General features: G+C 43.1%; 1 protein-coding gene across 1 annotated transcript in view; it reads right to left on the reverse strand.

The window, feature by feature from the left end:
- The window catches only part of GABRG1 (gamma-aminobutyric acid type A receptor subunit gamma1), a 78,197-nt gene extending 57,584 nt beyond the window's left edge, over positions 1-20,613 (reverse strand). The window contains exon 1 of the mRNA XM_063135093.1: positions 20,273-20,613. Within this exon, the coding sequence (XP_062991163.1) occupies positions 20,273-20,613 (341 nt within the window). The remainder of the gene's footprint in view (positions 1-20,272) is intronic.
- Between the last annotated feature and the right edge of the window lie 621 nt (positions 20,614-21,234).

The raw sequence follows: 21,234 nt of genomic DNA on the forward strand, positions 1-21,234 counted from the left end.
CCATCCTAGAATTCAAGACAAGCTAATCATTTGCATGTGTGTGTGTGTGTGCAGTGACAAATGAATAATTGATAACTGAAGTCAATGAAGCAAACTCTACTGAGTTAGGGGATGAATTAATATCAAAGTTTTACAGCCTAATCCGCATCTGCCTGGTATGCTAATAAGCCTTTCTGTGATGATATTATCCTCCAGGCACATTAGGAAACAACACAGCAGGGTCTTCAGTTCATGCTCAAATGCCATGCAATTGACTTAGGCACCCAAGCTAGAGTGTTCTGGGTTTTCTTTTGGGGTTGGGTGGGTTTAAAACTATTATCGACCAGACCAAGCAAGCAACTCAAGCAGTAGTAATCCCATTACTCAAATCTCGGTTTTCAATAACTCTGAATTATCTGAATTCATTGTGCGAGTCTCCATGTCTCTGTGAACAAATAATTAATCTCCTTATCCAAATATTTTGAATGCTGCCACAGGTATTTGAAGTAATCAAATCTTTAAAAATTAATGGCATAAAGTCAAGAGGTTCCCTATTGATAATTCGCCCCAGAAAATGAACAAGTACAGTGGTTTGGCCAGTATATTCACCAAATATCCATGTTGCCCTCTGCAATATCTTACTCATGGTTTTCTCTCAGATGACGCTGTCCACAAGACACTCATACTTAATGGTACTGTTGTAAATTAAGTTTAATAGCAAATGTTGGACTTTAAGTGGCTTTACCTCACAGCATGTTAGGACATTTATAAAGCATTTTTATCTTAAAAACACAAAGGGTTAGGGAAAAAAAATGTTCCTCATGCTTCTGAATTATACTTCAATACAGATTGGTACAGCATTGTCTGAGGTTGCAAGCAGGCATTACTGCAAACTCAACCCAAGGAAGACCCCCAAACAAACTAATAAAACCAATGGAAGTAGCTGCCCCTTGCTTTCTTTTCCTCTCTTCTTCATAATGCCTAGGACAGCCTTCCCCAACTTGGTGCTGCCCAGTTGTGCAGGACTACAACTCGCACAATACCCCAGATAATGGGAATTACATCCTAACACATCTGGAGGGCACCAGGTTGGGGAAGGCTAGTTTAGGAATTTGCAACACATGACAAGGTGTTTATCAGGCCATGAGTTTCCACACCTCTACCTGCTTTATTTATTTATTCATTCATTCATTCGGTTATGTATTTCACTGCATTTCTATACTGCCCAATAGCTGAAGCTCTCTGGGTGGTTCCCAAAAGTAAACCTACAAGTACATCATGAAATATAATATTGAAGCTTAAAACCACAATATAAAAGTACAACCAGGAAAAAAGTTTAAAATACAAGTTTAAAACAGCAAAACTAAAAGAATAGGATGATAAAATTGAAATTAAGAAGCTCTTCACCTGGCACTGAAAGGAGTACAAACTAAGTGCTAGGCGAACCGGTCTAGGGAGCTCATTCCATACATATCAGAAAAGGCCCTCCTCCTGGTAGCCACCCATCTCACTTCCTTTGGCAGGAGCTATGGGGAAAGATCCTTGAAGACAATCATAGGGTCTGGGCAGCTACATATGCAAGAAGACAATCCTTCAGATAACCTGGCCCCAAGCCATTGAAAGTTATTATCAGCACTTTGAATTGGGCCCGGACCTGGACTGGCAGCCAGTGGGAAAGGATTGGCATGGCGTAATGTGGTCTCGTTGGCCAGTCCCTGTTAAAAAATTTGCTTCCTGATTTTGGACCAGCTGAAGTTTCCAGACTGTTTTCAAAAGTAGTCCCACGCATTGCAGTAATCCAGACGATAGGTTACCAGAGCATGGATAACTGTAGCTAGGCTATCTCTGTCTGGATAACCACTTCATTGGTGGCTGCTTACAAGGGCAGGTGACTTCACACACAATGAAGCCATACCATGTTGAGTATCCGTAGACCAGCTTTCCGCAACCTGGTGCCCTCCAGATGTGTTAGACTACAACTTCCAGCATCCCCAGCTGTCCATGCCGGGACTTGTAGTCCATACATTTGGAGGGCACCAGGTTTGCTAAGGCTGTCTCAGACACTATGGAGGAGAAGGGAAAAACAAGACAAGGAGCTGCTGTAGCAGCCTTGTGTATTCTATAACATTTCAAGTCCTTTGATTAAAAAAATAAATAAAAAAAATCCCAGCAATAACTTGTACTTACATGTGAGATGGTAACTTTTATCAGGTTTGGGGTGGCAGAGGGGGCAGAGCTGGCCTAATTATGATTATGATTCAGAATTATGATTCTGAACTAATCTGAACCATGACTAATAAATCCCCAAGCGCAAACAGACTAATGACGAAATCAGTATTTTCACAAACAAGCAACAAGTTCATCTTTAGCATGAGTATCAGAAGTCTTTGTTATATTTTCATTATGAGAAAGACCGACCAACTGAGTTTTAAGCAATAATTAACACCTGTCAGATTATGCAATGGACGGCACAAAGCAGAGCAGTAAGGCTCTTCTGCTAGTATCCACAGCATATGTCAACTTCGCCATGAAACTTGGGCTACATGAACAGTGTAAATGTGAGTACCCAAATGAAGTTAATGACCATGAATGTTAAAGGGTTCAGCTAAATGTGACCTCCCGGTTTCAATAAACAAATTATATGAGGGAGATGACATTTTATTTTTACACAGCAGGAGCTGATGATGCACAGGACTCAGGGCAACAAGCTAATGTCCTTGTCTGATCAAACACTTAATTGAGCAGCAGCCTCTGTCATTTGAGACATGGAAAGAACTAGTGCAATTATTTATTGTTTACATGGCACTATGAACATGCCTTGCAAGCCTAACCTCAATCATCCTTGCAACAAGCCTATGAGGATCAACTGCACATTAGTTTATGTATATGGAAAGGAATATCCTGCCTGATATTCTAGGCGTCCAGCTGCAAGAATGAAATACAGCAATGAAAATAGTTTTAAGAAAGCCAGAAAATGTTACTGAGGAAATTACAGTTGAAATCTGAAAGCAAAATTTAACCAAAATGAAACCATGGGGCTGCTGGAGAAATGTCCTACTTCCCCATTTTCAGTGCCTACAGCTGCATATGTGGGAGAGGAGAGGACCCTCCCTAGTGATCTACAATCAAAGCACCAGACTGTGCATTGACTGAACCGCCAGAAAGAGCAAGGGCTGAATATGCACATGACCAGCCTTGTTCTTCCAAGAATCCAGCCCATTTCCTCAGACAGATCCAACTGAGATAGCCATAGAAAACCAGGGAAGACAAGGCAGTCTGCACATCCCTATCTGCAACTCACGAAAAGTATCAAAGCACATGAAGATGCTCGAGATGTTATCTGCTTCTCGCTCTCACTAGCACCGGATGCCTTTTTAAAAATCATGATGAAGAAATTCCCCAGAAAGTAGGCAAAATCAACAAGACATGGGGCTAGAGCTCCCACTGAATTTCCTCTGCAGTGAACCCACTCAGGATAAACAATCAATTTTAAGGGAAACAAAAATATTTTGATAAGGCTGGCGAAATTGCTTAGGCAATTAGGTGATGATCCCTTCCCACACTGAGCTTGAAAGAAAATGGCAGCCGCTTTGCCTTTTCTATGACTGATAGGAATCACCGGGGGGGGGGGGGGGAGAGAATGAAATTAAGATAATTTTATGTCCCAAGCATCCGTAAATTGGAGCTGAAATGTTGCTTTATTGACTAAGGCTTCAGAGAAAGGGATCCAGGCCACCCTGCATTCTTGTGGCGGTGGGAGGTCTCCCATACATAGGAAAGTGTGACCGCTCTCCCCAGCAAAGGCAAATCCCACCTCCACATTCCTGCTATCTCCAATGTGAGACTGGAGATAGCACAAGGGATGAGGGACAGTGGGAGCTGGGGACTTCCCATGCTAGAGAGAACAGTCATTCTTCCCTGTGTGGACAAGTCCTTATGCCCATGCCACCACACATTCCTATTGGTATCTCAACTTTAAGATCAGAGAGTGATGGAATGCTTTGTGTTCACCTCAGTAGGGTAGGGTGGATGCTTGGTGGCCCAGTAGACATAGGATAAAACCCTCTTGGGATGGACATTCTGCACCCTAGGCCTGTTACACTAGGCCAGTCAGCTGTGGGAACAAGTGAGCTGTTACTTTGGAGGGGTAGAGGGAAGAAACCAGGATTACGAGGAAGTGATGGTCAAAAATGTTGCTTAAAAGAAGGTAACATTGTCAGCATGGTGTAGACTAGAACCACAGAACCAGATCTTTGGAGCAATGTGGATGACAAGTGTGAAGTGGGTCATCAAGTGGACTAATGTACTCATAGTTAGTCCAATACATACAGATCCAATTCACATGTCACAACCACCCATGGCTTGTTATACTATAGATAGTTATGAATAAAGTGGGAGAGAGCTGTGTACTGGCTCCCTTCTGCCCACTCCTGCTAAGCTATTGTCTATGATGTCCAAATCCAGAACTGTGGGTTGTTGCGGGAGGAACAACTCATACTTATAACCCAAGAACCAGCCATGGGATACAAGTGTGGGTTGTTCCTTCCACAACAACCCACAATTTTGGGTTCAGACATCATGAGAAATAACCAAGGAATGCTCTATTTGACTTGGTGGGAGCAGGTGGACAAGAACCAGCATGCCTACTCACTCCCCTCATTCACAGTTACTCAGGGTTTGTTTACATCCTACATAGCCGTGACATGCAAACTCGGTGACAATGTTTCAATGATCCCTTTGTGAAAGCAGGAGTGGGAACTAGGTAAAGGGCCTTATAAAACCAAGCCAAAGATTCCATTCATTTTTTCACTAGGAAATTAATTATATCTGTTGCCCATTTTTTCCCTTTAGTTTTAACAGCTAGGCCATCAGACTTGTAGTAGTTTGATGGATACAGCAGGTGCCATGGAGATCAAGTCTCTTCTGAATCACTGCAGCTGTGAAGTACATCTCCAAATGACATTAAACATTTTCTTCTCCACATGATAAGCTCGGTATAATTAACTAAATTCCCAGCAAGCTCTTCACTTGAAAGAACGGTTCCTGTTTATAGTAAAATTCTTTCCAGCCTATCAGACATATTCACAGAATGCAAACTGTCTTATCAAAAGCAACTCTTCAAAATGCAAAACTTATTACAGAGGTGAGTTACCTCTGCTGAAAGAAAAGCAATAGATACATGCAGATGGTTGGCAGAGAATAAACTTGGAAGAGTTTTCCTTGAACAGACATAACAGCAAAGCAAAAAATTAGTTTAGACCAGAGTTGGAACATTTTATGAAGCATGGTCCCAGATAATAAGAGAAAGCGAGTTGATAATATTTCATTGGAACGGCTCCTGTTAAGTTTGGGGGTTGTAAACATTGAGTACACTCAAAGATAGAATGTGAAGGAAGCCAATTTCCAAAAACTAAATGTCCTTTTAGTCATTTTTATATAATAGTGTGCTGGAAGCAGAACTTTCTTTAGTAATTTTAAATATGTATGCTACACAGGGGCCAAGTTCACTAGATCTATCTATCTATCTATAAAAAAAAATCTATTTTGGATTCCCTCAAAATTCCTCCTCCTAAGAAGGCCCAAATTTGCTTTGAATTTTAGATGGAATTTCTGTGGCAGTACCAACAGTATATTGATCCAAGTGCAGAACACACAATGATTTTTGTGCAGGTGCTAGGCTTCTTACCCTATCCCCACTACCACCACCACCGCAGCTCTTCATGGTGAAATGGAGATTACTGTAAAATGGCCTCTAGTTTGGGAGACTTTTTGCACAATGAGGAGACATACAGAGCTCAGCATGTGATTCAGTAGGTGGAGCAATTACTCCAAATCTCTAATCATTCCATGGTAATCAGAAATATGCATTTTAATTCCCAGCATATCTCTACACTACCGATTGGAATGGTTTAAACAGCTAGTCCTCTCTCCAGGTAACTATATTTCTCTGAAGATCGCTAGAGATCTCTTGGACAATGATTCATGCTGAGAACCAAGCTAGATAATCAGTTGGATCATAATGTAGCTTTGCTAGGCTGGACTTTCTAGACTGCTAACAGGGAGAAAAGGTCACACAGGTTTGAACGCTCTCCCATTAAATACAAAACAAAACTCCGTGCACATAGTCACCAGTGTGTTGTGAAAATGAATTCTGTCCTATTATCAGAATGACCAGGATTCTGTACGTACAAATTCCATATGAATGTGTGTTACTGTATTTTATAATTTTTAATAGGAAGGACAAAACAAAAATAGAGAAAGTGCCATTAAGGCCATCCAGTTACTTGGAAGTAAACCCATTGGGACTTAATTCAAGTAAACATGCATAGGATTGTACAGGCAACTCTGGCTCAAAACCATGATTTCCACTATCTGTACTTATTAATTACAGGGAATTTATACAACACCCAGGATGGAAATGAACCATTTTTGTCTACTTTCAACTGCTCTTTTATTTCCTAGGTGTGGCAGTGTCCAGAGGTATAACAATGTTGATATTTTAATTTTGTCAGTTTTGACATCACACCAAAGCATGTTTGGAATGATGCACAAAATATGGCTGGTAAAGAAGGGGTGTGCACGGCCCCACAGATCCTCTTCGCGCTCCGCCCAGCCTCGATCCGCTTAGGGGCTGCTCGGAGCTCTGCAGTGGCGGGGAGTGGCACCAGGTAAGGCCCCCTCCCTCCTCCCCCTTACCTGTGTCCATCCCAGCCCATCCCAGCTTCACTAGAGCCCGCGGCTCAACCAGGAACTGTAGGCCCCGATTGCGGCCTACACTTCCTGGTTGAGCCGCGGGCTCTAGTGAAGGTGGCGACAGGCCACGACAGACGCAGGTAAGACCCCCCTCCCCCTTACCTGGCTCTGCTGCCGTCGCCTCACGGGCGGCGGCGGCAGGGCCAGGTAAACCTCCCCTCCCTCCTGTCCCTTACCTGCGTCCATCCGCGGACCCGCGGCTGCTTCAACTGAGCCTGAGGACTCAACCAGGAAGACTATTATTATTATTATTTATTTATATAGCACCATCAATGTACATGGTGCTATACAGAGTAAAATAGTAAATAGCAAGACCCTGCCGCATAGGCTTACATTCTAATAAAATCATAATAAAACAATAAGGAGGGGAAGAGAATGCAAACAGGCACAAGGTAGGGTAGGCCGCAGTTGCGGCCTAGTCGTCCTGTTTGAGTCCTCGGGCTCAGTTGAAGCAGCCACGGGACCGCGGACAGATACAGATAAGACCCCCCTCCCCCTTACCTGGCTCTGCCGTCGCCGCAAGGGCAGCAGCGACAGCAGCAGTGCCAAGTAAACCCCCTTACCTTTTTTGCAGCGCTCCGGATTGAGGCAAAGGATCCGCCTTCACCTCAATCTGCTCCTCAACACCCCGCAGCTCCCCCGATCCTCTTTGCCTCCGCCTTAAGCGAAGGCGAAGCCCCCCGATTCGCTCCTGCTTCTCCGGTCCGAGGAGAAGCGGAGCACATCCCTATTGCAAAGCCACTTCAAACCATGGTTTCTGATTCTGGCTTGCTAGATGATTGCAAAGCATAGTTTACTAATTCATATATCACACTAAACCATAGCTAGTCATGATATCTGAACTGAGCCTCTGAGGTGACAAACAACTGAAACATTTAATTTGTTTCTACATATAAGCAAAACTGCTGGTTTCTAGATTAATATTTTTTTTCAGTATACTATTTCAGAATGGTAGAGAGATACTTGGTTATAAATAACAGACAGCTTTACTAGATGACTTTGGAAATCACTGTATTACTGTTAAGTATATATATAAAACCTAATGTATATTTAATATGTAACCAATAAAAGTGTATGTTGTATTACATAATTCAATATATTAACTAACAGCATATTATCCATCAGGGCTTAAGTCCCATCCTTTTTAATGGTAACACAAGGTCCCATAAAAGCTCCCATCCTTTTAATGGTGACAAAAAATAGGCTCTGGTAAAAACTATGTACAATATCAGGTGATTACAATTTCTGTGTACCAAGGACAAGCAAGTCCTAGGCTGCAAACTGAGATTACAACTCTCAAATGCAAGCGCAAGATGCATTTCTGCCTCTAGGGGGGCACTGCCATTGAAGCAGAGACTGAAACATATAGTGACAGCTACACCACAGAAAATGAGTCTGATTAAATTTCATGCACATTTATAGAATCTTGGTCCCCCTTTTTTCTCATTTCTATTTATGGGAATGGGTGCTTTATGTCTGCTTGACACTGGAGAACTAGCAGAGACATAAATAATTTTCTTTGTTACTAATGTTGATGGTTTCTTGTTTGTTTGTTTTTTATTGTTTGTTTGCCTGCTCCTCATAAACTGGCAAAACCAAAGAGGTTCCTTACAGTTCAGGAGCTTGTAGCAACAATTGTTACAAAAAAATAAAAAAATAAAAAAAGGAAATTCAATTTGAAATAGTTGTTTGAATACACTGTACTTTTAATATACCAAATGTGATAATTTTATTCCAAACCAACTTATAAGAATTATTCTTTATGTTCCTAAAGTAACAAAGTGACTTTTAATCTGTAAAAAATGCTAATATTGCATTCCCCCTCCCATATTGGTGCACTTGGTTTTTTTCTGTGCTGTGTTGTGGAGTGCTCCAATGGCCACACCCCAATGGCAGCCAATCTTGTGGTGGTGACTGTGGCATTTTGTGAAAATCCCAAATGTGCCCAATTCCAAATTGCCTACCCCAAATGAATGTTAGTAAGGCAAACTTGCTAGAATTATTGAAAATCTTTGCTTCCCTTCAGACTGGTCAGACCACCTGGGGGGGGAAAAAAAACCTTCAACATTTCTCCCACAGTCAACTTAGGTGGGTAGGGTGAGAATGCACTTGGGAAAATTGCTAGTGATGCTGAACATCTTTTTACTTGCCTGAAAGACGTGTAGATTATAGGGCTGTGCACCACCACTCCAAACCGCTTCCAGACCTGAGCTGGACCTTCCCGATCGGGCTCGAACTGGTTCGGGTCGCTCCTGAACCGGATTCGGAGCAAGATCCGGAGGGCCGGTTCGAGATTCAGACCCCATTTTGCCACCCCTTCCCCACTTACTCGCCTCCGTGGCGGTTGGCGGAGGCAGGTAAGTGGGGAAGGGGGGAGAAAATGGGGGCTGAATATGTCCCCTCCCCTCTTACCTGGCTTCTCCGTCTGCTGCCAAACGAACCGCAGCTGCGGCGGAGCCAGGTAAGCCCTCCTCCCCCCTTACCTGGCTCCGCCATCGCTGCATGGACAACAGCGGTGGTGCCAAGTAAGCCCCCTCCCTCCCACTTACCTGCATCCGTCACGGTCCGGGAGGTGGCTTCAACTGAGGCCCAGGCCTCAAGCCGGAATCAGGCCGTGGCGTGTTTCCACCTTGAGGCCTGGGCCTCAGTTAAAGCCACCACACAGACCGCGATGGATGCAGGTAAGCCCCCCTCCCCCCTTACCTGGCTCCACCGCCGTCGCCACACAGACCGTGGCGGCAGAGCCAGGTAAGCTCCCCTCCCCTCACTTACCTGAGTCCATCACGGTCCGGGTGGCAGTTTCATCGCGGTCCAGGTGGCAGACACAGGTAAGCCCCCCTCCCCCTTACCTGGCTTGCCCCCCACCCGCTTATCTGGCTCTGCCACCGTCACCGCACGGACTGTGGCATCGGTGCCACGTAAGCCCCTCCCTCTCACTTACCTGGCTCTGTCGGGGTCCGGGTGGTGGCTTCAACTGAGGCCCAGGCCTCGGCCTGCTTCCACATTGAGGCCTGGGCCTCAGTTGAAGCTGCCGCCTGGACCACGATGGAGCCAGGTAAGGCCCCCTCCCCCTTACCTGGATCTGTGGCCGCACAGACCACAGCAGTGGCAGATGGGGAGCCAGGTAAGCTCCCCTCCCCCACTTTCCTGGGTCCGGAGCTTCGAATCAGTCTGAATTGCTTTGGACCATTCCAATCTGCTCCGAATTGATCCACACCTCCCCTGATCCGCTCTGGAACTGGATCGGCCTGCTCCGCTTCAGATTCGGGAATCCAAAATGGAGCAGAGCACACCCCTAGTAGAGAAACCTCCAAAAGGCACCTCAAATTAGCAGAAACTCTAGTTACTATGCTCCAAATGTCTCAATGAGTCTAGAGTGCGACTAATTTAAGTCTGGATCCCACCCAAAGTAAATAAATCGGATTTTAGCATCCACTCCTAGCACCATTAGTCAATTTAAACTTTCCCAACAAAACAAAATGATCAAATACAGGCAATCACTCAGGAAAGTTTAAAATATCATTCAGTCCAAACAAAACAAAGAGCAGCCGCCCATCAATTCAGATCTTGCCTAGTTAATCAGACTGAACAAAGGCAAATGGATGTTTTCCATCTATAAAGCACTCCAAACAACAACATTTATATAGACCCAAACTGCAGATACAGAGAAGTGCTATTATAAACTCTGCAGTTGAAGAAGAAACCAATGAACAAAAATACAATGTTCTATCCTTCACCCTTGAACCACATTGCTATACTGTTAGCATTACTCTGGTACACCTGTACAATGCACAGCCCACAGCAAGCTTTTGAATACTGGAGCATGAAAACAGGTGGAGGCGTTGCCCCAGAAACAATCCAATCAGCTGCCTCACTCTGACTACCAATAGAAAAATAAAAAGGTTCATCAGCAAGAACAAGAAAAGCTCAACCTGAAAATGCCAGTAGGAGCAAAGGACAGTCTTGTTATTGAGAGGTAGATACTCCCCTGAAGACGAAGCAAACAATAACTCTTCCTTCTATTATTGGTCATCAAATAGTACTAGAACATTTGCAATTGTGGTTTATGGATAAGTGTGCATAGTATGTATGATAATGTGGCATACTATTTGTCAAATAGTGCACTACTACAATTTTGAATGATTTGTATTTTTCCACATTTGTTTTCTCACCACATGTTGCATCCAAAGCCCAGGCTTGCTGTGATTATCTCAAATCAAAAGAGTTGTTTAAAGGCAAGCATAACACATTACAATAAGCATGCTGAAGCCTATAGTAGATGGGCAGTGAATATAATATTCTTTAGCGTGGATGTGGATGCGTACATGGGAATGTGAGCAATTGCTCTCTCTGCCACTGTACATACGGTTACTAATTTTTTATTGTGCTTTTAACAAAACAAAATGAAATAAATCATGACAAAAAAAGAAAAACAACAATATAGCTACATGTATAGAAATAGCAATTTCCATTAAATACAAACTTCTAAAGAAGACAGATTATCCATAAACTTCAATGAAAGCAGACCAAATGTCCGTATGTATATCCATTCACAAGTGGCGCCTATATAGCACCTGTTCAAATGTTGATAGCATAGATAGGTCCTCCAGCCATTGCATTATTGGAGATGAGCATTTGTCCAATACTGTAATATTAGTCATTTGGCTTTCAAAAGGGTTCGGAAAATCCATTTGCACTGACCATACGTTAACTTCCAAGAAATAGCTCATTTCTGAGGACATGTACATCCTTAAATATTAATGAGAATTCCAACAGAAAGTTTATCTGTATTATGACCTCCTCCCAAAATGATACAACAATTGGATAGAGATGTAATATTTTCAGGACAAAGTGGATGTTTTCAGAAAAATTGAAAAAATGCAATTTTAGCATTTTTAAACAGAAAGTCACTTTAGGAACATAAAATGTAATTATGGCAGTGTATTCAAACAATTATTACAAATTGAATTTGCTTTTTTTAAAAAATTGCTTTTTTTGTAACAAATGGAGCTACAAGATCCTGAACTGCAAGGAACACTTGAACTGTAAGGAACCTCTTTGGTTTTGCCAGTTTATGAGGAACAGGCTGTAGAGTGAGGGACAAGGGAGGTAGAGTTGTTGAGTGACTGGTGGGTCAATCTTCGAATCCTAGGCATGTTTTCCTAGGGGCTCTACTCAGAGTGCTTTGGGGGAGGGAAAGAATGCGGCTGTAAGGTGGCCATTTTTCAAATGCCACCACACTTCACTATGAATAAGACTTATATTGGTTTACAAACATAATAACTTCCTAGAAACAGCACTTATCTTTCTGAAACTTTGCATGTTTTTTGCCTGGGGACACCTCTATGATGTATGCCAATTTTATACAAATTGACTAAAAACCATGGAAGTGAGAGAAGGAGAAGCAAATAATTTCCTCACCTCAACTCCCAATTTGGAGAACTCTCCTTTCACACAGACCACTGCACTTTTCGTTCTGAAACTTTTCAGATTCTTTATTAGGGGCATTTTCAGAACAATCGTCCAAAGAAACAAAGGTAGGGGTGTTCAAGCTTGCCAAGATTCTCCAAACATCCGTTCACTGCTTCTCTCTCTGCACTCAAGTTTGTGATTGCTGTCCATTTTGAGCAAATGAGGAAAATGCAGAAAATGAACAGCTAACAAAAATTAACGTTGCACTAACAATTCCCAAATTTGTGTGATTTCCAAAATTGCGCAAATATCCCCAATAGACTAAAGCAAGAGTGATTTAAAATGTGCACATTTTGATAAACTTGTGCATTTCTAAAGTGCATTTTCATAAAATCATAGAATAGTTTAGCTGGAAGGGGCCTATATGGCCATCGAGTCCACCCCCCTGCTCAATACAGGAATCCACCTTAAAGCTTACCTGACAGATGCCTTGAATGTGGGAGAGCCCACAACCTCCCTAGGTAATAGGTTCCATTGTCGTACAGTTCTAACAGTCAGGAAGTTTTATCTGACATTCAGCCAGAAACTGGCTTCCTGTAACTTGAGCCAATTATTCCATGTTCTGCACTCTGGGATGATTGAGAAGAGATCCTGGCCCTCCTCTGTATGACAACCTGTCAAGTATTTGAAGAGTGCTATCGTGTCTTACCTCAGTCTTCTCTTTTCAAGGCTAAACATGCCCAGTTCTTTCATTTTCTCCTCATAGTGCTTTGTTTCCAGACCCCTGATCATCCTCATTGCCCTCTTCTGAACCTGCTCCATCTTGGCTACATCCTTCTTGACGTATGGTGCCCAGAATTGGACACAATACTCAAGATGAGGCCTAACCTTTGCTGAATAGAGGGTGAACATGAAGACAAGTTCAGGAGTATGTGAACAACTTTAAAATCACTTCACTGGCTGCCAATTAGTTTCTGGGCGAAATATAAAGTGTTGGTTATTACCTTTAAAGCCCTACATGGTTTGGGTCCAGGTTACCTGTGGGATCACCTTCCCCTGTATAATCCACGCTGCACACTCAAGTCCTCTGGGAAGAATTTACTCCAGTCAGCCAAAACTAGGCTGAGAACTGTTACCCAGAGGACCTTTTCTTCTGCCACCCCCAGACTGTGGAATAGCCTGCTGGGAGAGATTCATCAACTTAGTAGTCTTGCCAAGTTTAAGAAAGCCATAAAGACTGATCTCTTCCGACAGGCCTACCCAGATGTTTTTTTAACATGTCCAATTGTTATTTTAATATTGTATCAGTTTTATGCATTTTATGGTGATTTTGTATTAATGTTCTTCCCCACCTCAATACAGAGGGAGAGGCGGGTAAGAAATAAATATTCTGTGTACCACTTGGTTTAGAAGATGAGGTAATAAATGATAGTGTGGGTCATGCTAAATGGAAGAGAAATTTCCAGTGAGAGTTGATGACTTGTTACAAAAATAATTGCTGTGAGACAACAGAATCTGAGAATACTGGTTCTCCAGGCTCTTGGTCATACTTATATGAAATATTTCTATTGGATAATAAACTACACACAATGTGAAAGTAACAGACACCAAGAGAATGTTTACACTTTGTCAGTTAAGATACATACTTTTGATTTTTGCTGATGATTCTACAAGAACATATCAAATGTAACAGGAATTAAACTGATTCAGCTCTTGCTTTCAATTAATTCCACTTATGCAGAGCAAACATGCCTCTGACAACCAAACAGCAGGATTTTGCCTGGATAACCAGCTTTGTTAGGTTAAGCTAAAGCAACACTGTCCATAGTTTTCAAGTATAAAAGAAAAACACAGCCATTGACTCAAGAGGCAGAGTGAAAGAGAAGTATGTGAGCAGCCAGCGAGAAATGGAAATAACCCCAGGAAGGAAAATCTTCATTAAGAAAAACGTAATGCAGGAAGTAATGTTAACACTTATGTAGGGACCAATGGTTGCAATATCTTATTGAATCCAGAATTCCTTTAGTGTTTTATGAGATCTACAGACCATATCATGCATGGAAGATACTTTTGTGTAGGAGATCATGTGAAACCTGTATCATCCCTAATGATAATCCCGTATTTCAGGTTTACATTCCATAAAAAATACATGCCATGCTTTCATACCACTTCTCATAGTTCTTCCCATTTAGGACAAAGGTGGGCAACTTGTGGCCCTTCAGATATTTTGGCCAACAACTCCAATCATCCTTCACCATTGCTGACTATGGCTGTTGGGATTTGTAGGCCAAAAGGTTGTCCACCCCCAGTTTAAGTGTTTAATATTTGAAATAACTGTTGGGGGATTGAAAAATTGCCAGTCATACATGGATGATGGTGCAAAAAGCTGGGAAATGTAACACCAATCTAGGACATACAGAGGTTTTGATTAAACACTTTAATGAACATTTTATCATTTATTTTCATTGCCACCTATCCCCTTCTTTCCTAAGACCTTCATTACCATAATTTCTTGTGTGCCTTCCAGTACAGCATTAGGTGATATGGCCAACATCTGCTGCTTCCTTTTCATGGAAGTCAGCTGTTCATGCAGCATAGTGACATGATTCCCAGAGTTGGGAGGGGGCCTTATTCATTTAAAGATCATGTGTGTGTGTATGTGTGTGTGGGAAACTGCTCACTATTTTTATTCAACAAGTCCATTACAGAAGCTAGGTGAGTGTTGGGGCAGAAAATTATGTCTCTACAACTCATTCAGGAAGAACCAAGGATGTGCCTGCTGGATACTTGAATGTACAGTCAGATTCTTTTCACAATATGGTGAAACTAAGATTCTTGGACTCTGTGGTTCTCTTTTTCTCAGGAGGTTGCTTGCATGGCCTTTTGGCCTAGATACATTCCAAACTGAACAAAAATGATTGAGAGAGGAATGATATATTTAAAAACACAACTAGTTGCCACTGGCTTATAGAAGAAGAAGAAAACTGGGCCAGGTTGCTAATATCTCCTTACTGGAGAAGGTACTTCAGAGAGTGGTTGCAACCCTACTCCAGCAACTCTTGGAGGAAACTGATTTTCTAGACTAATCTCAGTTTAGGTTCAGACTAGGTTTTAGTACAGAATCAGCCTCAAAGATGACCTTTATTGGCAGAGGGAGAGTGCAAGTTTTGATACTATTGACCATGGTATCATCTTGGACCATCTCTGGGAGTTGCGAATAGGAGGCACTGATTTTAGTCACCAGCCTATCAGAAGAAAGCTGGAGTCTTTTCTTCTGTCAACTGTGTGCTCCTCCTCTCTTTCCTTGCACCATTTGCCTATCGACACAATTAAAGGCAGATTGTACTGTAGGAAGCCTTATTTCTTCCTGTCGTTTGAAAAACAACCCAATATTAATAGTTTTGTTGATCTGTACACATTCTATAACACAGGAACGTTGACCTCTTCCAGGCCAAGGGCTTCATTCCATTTTGTAGAAGCTCTTGGGGACTGCATTCCAGTGGTGAGTGGGGCTGAAGGCCAAGCCAAAGAGAAAAGGAACAGGGCCAATAATACCAGCATGTTTTAGCTTAAAGCTCCTACTGCCGGAAACTAAGTTTCTTTCTCTATTTTAGAAAGGGGAATAACTGCACAAAAGCTGGAAACCATTCAACAATTAGTTGTCACTTGAAGGAGGGAAGGTGATGGGGAAGGGTGTATGGCCCTCTGGGGACTGGATTCCCCACCCCCACCCCAGGCCTGACTTTCTGTACCCCTGCTATATATAACACATAGCTTCCTGCATATAATTAAACTTTTTACATAGGGCAATGTAAAAAACTCTTCAGTATATGTCTTCTTATATATTTCCTTGAGTCTGGAACTGTTGAGAATTTCTTCTCCTTGAATCTTTTTTAGTTGAAGGTATCTGGTTGATTTCTTGATAATAAAAATACAAATGTATATCTATAGCTTGAGACCTAAACGGCTTGGGACCTCGATACTTGAGAGCGCCTCGCCCTATATATTCCTGCCTGAGACTTGAGATCTGTTGGAGGAGCCCTCCAACACGTCTCAGCAAAGTGAGACATACGCTATGATGATACACGGGAGGGGTTTTTCTGTGTCATGGCACCCAAGCTGTGGAATGTCCTCCCCTTGGAGGCCCAAGTGGTGCCGGCACTGTCTTTATTTCAGTTCCAAGTAAAGACATGGCTTTTTAACAAAGCCTTTGATGGCTAAATTCACCAAGCCTGCACATGTTTTTAATAGTTTTAATTGGTTTTACTGTTTTTAAATTCTGCACTGGTTTTAGCTTATTAATGGTCTGATCTGTTTTTAGCTGTGTTTATCTATTGTTTTATATTATTTGTATGATTTTATCTGTACACTGCCCTGAGATCCTCGTGATAGTGGGTGGAATACAAATATTTGAATGAATGAATGAATGAATAGCTTGGGGTGGGGGTGGATAGGGTTGATAAAGTAAAATCAAGGGGTGGAGAGACCTACTGTAAGATGTTAAGTTGGTGGGAAGAAGTTAAAAACCTGTGTCCCTATGTCCCCAAGAACTGCTGCCCAGTCATGAGAAGAGACATGCTGGATCAGACCCTCTTGTCCATGTTTCTGTTCACAGTGGGGCCAACCAGCTGCCCAGGTGAAACCCACAAGCAGGACATGCTCATGTTCATAGGTATACTGGAGGTAGCATATAGCCAACAGGACTAGTAGCCATAGATAATCTTCTCCATGAATTTGTGGCCATCATTATATCTTGTGGGAGTGAATTCCATAGTTTAACTATGTGCTGTGTGAAGAAATATGTCCTTTTATAAATCCTGAATCTCCCATAACTCAGCTTCCTGAGATGACCCAATGTTCTACTATTATGAGAGAGAAAGAGAGGTCTCCCTATCCACTTTCTCCACACCATACATAATTCTGTACACCTCTACCATGTCCCCTTCACTTTTCTCTAAACTAAACAATCCCAGAATATTTAACCTTTCCTTAGGGGAGTTGTTCTAGCCCCTTGACAGTTTTAGTTGCCCTTTTTTGCACCTTTTCCAGCTCTACAATACCCTTTTTAGATGAAGTGACCAGAAGTGTACACCATATTCCAAGTGTGGTCACCATAGATTTGTATAAGCACAGTATATTGGCTTGTTATATTGACATTGCGGAGCTATGACCAAATTATAGATTAAAGCAACCCAGCCACATGGCACTGTCCATCATCCCAGCCAGCAGGACCATGCTGACAAGGGATAATGGGAGTTATACTCCAACACATCTGGAGAACACTGGGCTGGGTAGGTGGCACTGGGGCTTTAATTTTTTTAGGAAGCACAGAAACATGCTTGGTTTAGAGAGGCTCTCAGTTCCCGTTTATCTATTTTCCTGTGAAGGGGGAGGATGGGTGCTTTAAGAAAAATCAGCTGGTGCAGGTGTTTAGACTGAACATTGAGCTGAGGAAGCACTGCCCAGAATAAAAATGATGCATCAAGCAATTCCACCCCTCCACTTAATTGTTTTGTAATTTAAAGCTAATTACACCTAAGCTGCAAAATTAAACATTCTTAGGCAGTTACTAAATATTCCTCTAACCTTTGTCAGATTTAATTGTGTAGTAATAGTTAATTTCCTCCTTCACCTTTTTCTAAACTACTCTCCCTCCCCAATCCCTGCCTTCCTCTCAGTCATTCAACTAGAAAAGAGAGAGAGAGAGAAAGAGAGAGAGAGACTCTCTTTCTCCCCCCCCCCCTCAGTATTTTTATACCCAAAGAGCAGTACAATTATTAAGATTCATTCACAAGAAGCATTAACTGTGTTATCTTTTCCATTAATGCCTTTGAAAGAGAAGATGTTACCATAATCTGTCAAGGCTCTTCCTCCGCCCTTGCTTTTAAATCAACCAAGACTACCATACAAGCTGAAGAAAAGGCTAGTCAATAGTGTTTCCAACTGGTGTCAAATAGCAGCCTCCTGAAGCTGAGAGAAACACTTAAGGATCTGCAGACTCCACACAGATGGATACATGTGATAGCTCAGCATAGAGGAATTCAAGCACTTTAACATGGTTAAATGTTTCTTAAACCATCCTAGACATTACACATCTGCTATATTTATCCCCCACCCCAACACATACATGATAATTTTGTCTAGATCATTTAGAAGGCAAGACATTCTCTATTGTTAAACTTGCACTGCAATTTAATATCTTTATGAAAAAGTAGGAACTGCTGGCACAATGAACATTACTATGAATTATTAAAGGCAATAAAAGGGGATAATTGATTTGGTTTCCATCTTGTTAAATCTTTTAGGGACACTTACAGCCAGCATATTTACACTGACCAGCAAAGAACAGTTTCTTTAAGGTCCAGCCTGCCTGAGATCCCTTTACAGTTTATATTACCAATCCAACAGGCTTCCAAAATCTCTGTAGGAGCATCCCAGCTGTTACATGTGTATTCATGGGGCAAGGATTTTTCAATGGTGCCTATCCAAAATCTATTTAAACCAAGAGAAACAATAACTGACCATTTGGAGGAGGGGGTAATAAAGCTGCCTTCCCCCCCCCCCCCCAACCCATTACTAAAGCAAACGTTTTTGACAACACTGGGATCCCCAGGCAAATACCCCTTTTGGACAAACATTTCATTTAGTTTGGGAGATCAGTTGAAGACAATTTGTTCACACCTAAAATCAGTTGCTTCTATACCAGAAATGTTGACATCAGTATTGCCAAATGGAAGAGCATAAACTTCAATTCTTGTCTTCCACCACACACATGGGGGACTAGAAAGCAAACATATTCTTTTGAGAGAGGAACCCAGGAGAATCTTTCTGGCAGAAAATGCTCAGAATTTCACCTCCCCATTCTAAAAATACTTACTTGGAATAAAGTTCCCCTGATCTCAGTGGAACGTATTTGCAAGCACTTCAAGATGACGGCCCAATACTAAAGATGTCTACTAAGAAGTAAGCCCCATTAAACCCTAGGTGATATACTGCCTAAAATTTGCAGACTTACACCCCAATCCTAGCCATGCATATTCAGAACTACAAGTCACTGTTTTCAATAGCACTTACTTCCAGGGAGTGCAGTTTGAGTTTCAGCTGTGCAGTCTGATCTAAGCATTCTTATCCAGATGTAATTCCCATTTACCCCCAATTTATGTATGTTTATTTAAACGAAGATACTTGAAGATGTACTTAGAACTGCAGACACATTGGGATTTACTTCAGAATAAATATGCAGAAGGGGTGGGGGAGAATCGGGCTGTTTAACATATTAATGCTGCAATCAGCTTTGGTGCTTCTTTCCATGAAAAAAAATGAGAGAACTCTGCTTATTTTCTGCAAGATTAACAGCCGATTTCCCATGCATGGTTACTCCGAAGAAAATCCCTCTAATGCCTCAGGCTGCAATCCTACACCCATTTACATGTGAGTAAGTAGACCCGGGACTGAACTTTGGATCAAACATGCACAGGATCGCGCTGCCCGCCGGCCATCGTAGACACCCTTACTCTGAAATGACTTGCTTCAGAGCAGCCGATCTACTTCGGATCGGTCTGCGCCCAACTCCGAAAACCACCCGAAACACGTTTACTCAAGAGTAAGTCTGGCTAAACTCAGAGGGACTTTTCTTCCGAGTCGGGATCGCGCCGTTATCTCCCTTTCACAAAAGGAGAAGTTTTTTTTGACACGCGGAGACGTCGAACTTCGCCAAACTTACCTCCCATTCATTTCAATGGGTCTACTCCAAGTTGGGGGGGGGGGGTCCCACCATCCGTTTACTGAACAAATAGTTTTTTTATGTTATCATCATTATTGGTCTGTGAGGGCTGGGAGGCAAGTAGGCACACCTTCCCCCGCCTAGACAATGAGGTCCCAAATCAGCTCGGCAAAGGAAAAGTGGGAAAGTTGAAATGCACACAGCCATTCGACGGGATCAGACCCTCAAGAAGCTTCCATTATGTTTGCAAAGAGGCGCAACAATGGAGCCCAATCGGGGGCCACGCGAAGCAAACGCTAACGCGACCGTGCAAAGGAAGTGGGAGTGTTTGCTACGCTTTTAAAGAACCAGAAGTATAGTAGAAGTAGTAGTAACTTGACTTTCCTCCACCCCCGAGCTACTCACCTGCTCCCCAAGCGCACAGTCAAGAGCAGCAGCAGGAGCCTCACCCCGCTGCGGGGGCTCCACAGAAGTAAAGGGCAGCGGGGACTGGCCCACGACTCCATGCGAGGTTCGGACTCCCGCTTTGGGCGCGGGCGGGCTGCTAGGCGCGCGCGGGGGCTTCTTGCCTTCGCTCTGCTCCGCCAACGCCACTCCTGCCAACGCCGCCGTCCCCCGTCGCCTGCCCTCCAGCTGCTATAACGGCGGCTGCACTCGAGAGCCCGAGCAGCAAACAGGTAGCAGCGGCTTCTGGAAAGGGGCCCGTCAAGGCGTGACCGCCCAATCTGTTCCTTCGCCTGCTCCATCAATTATCCCAACCGCGAATCGAAAGAGCCGAGGGGCGGAGCTTTCCATTTATTAGAAAGGGCGGGCAGGGAGAGTGAAAAATAAAGAAAGAGAAGAATGGGTAGAACTGCGTTGCGACAGCGGGGCAGATACTGAAATGGCGCGAGAAAGGGGGAGCCGGAGGTTGAAGCCACTTGTGGAGACTTTGGGAGTGGAGAGGGGATTTGCGTCAGGTTGGGCTCAGTCGGTGACGGCCCGCTGTTGGTTCCGCCGTGCGCTTAGCTGTTTTCCAGCGATGCCCTTTCTCAAGTAAAAACTGTCCCGGGGCGGGGCGGGGCGGGGCGGGGCACCCAAGGAAAACTTCCCCGCAGGAAAGCCGGCAGGCGGGTTTCTCTGTGCATTTGCCTCGCGAATCCCCGAAAGAGGAAGGGTCTTGCTGGAGGAAGCTGTGGCGCCCATTCTGGATTGCAGTTCTTGTGGGGTGTATTTCTCTCCTGCCCTGCCCCTTCCACCGCACACTGGGATTCTCTCCCCCCACCCCCCAATCTCTTTTCTTCTAGCTTTGAAGTCTCTAGGCCTTCATGGTTGCAATAAATAAATATTTGTATTTAAAATGTGTACTACACTTTGGGGAGGAGGAG

Source organism: Elgaria multicarinata, chromosome 10 (assembly GCF_023053635.1).
Source record: "Elgaria multicarinata webbii isolate HBS135686 ecotype San Diego chromosome 10, rElgMul1.1.pri, whole genome shotgun sequence".
Taxonomy (NCBI): domain Eukaryota; kingdom Metazoa; phylum Chordata; class Lepidosauria; order Squamata; family Anguidae; genus Elgaria; species Elgaria multicarinata.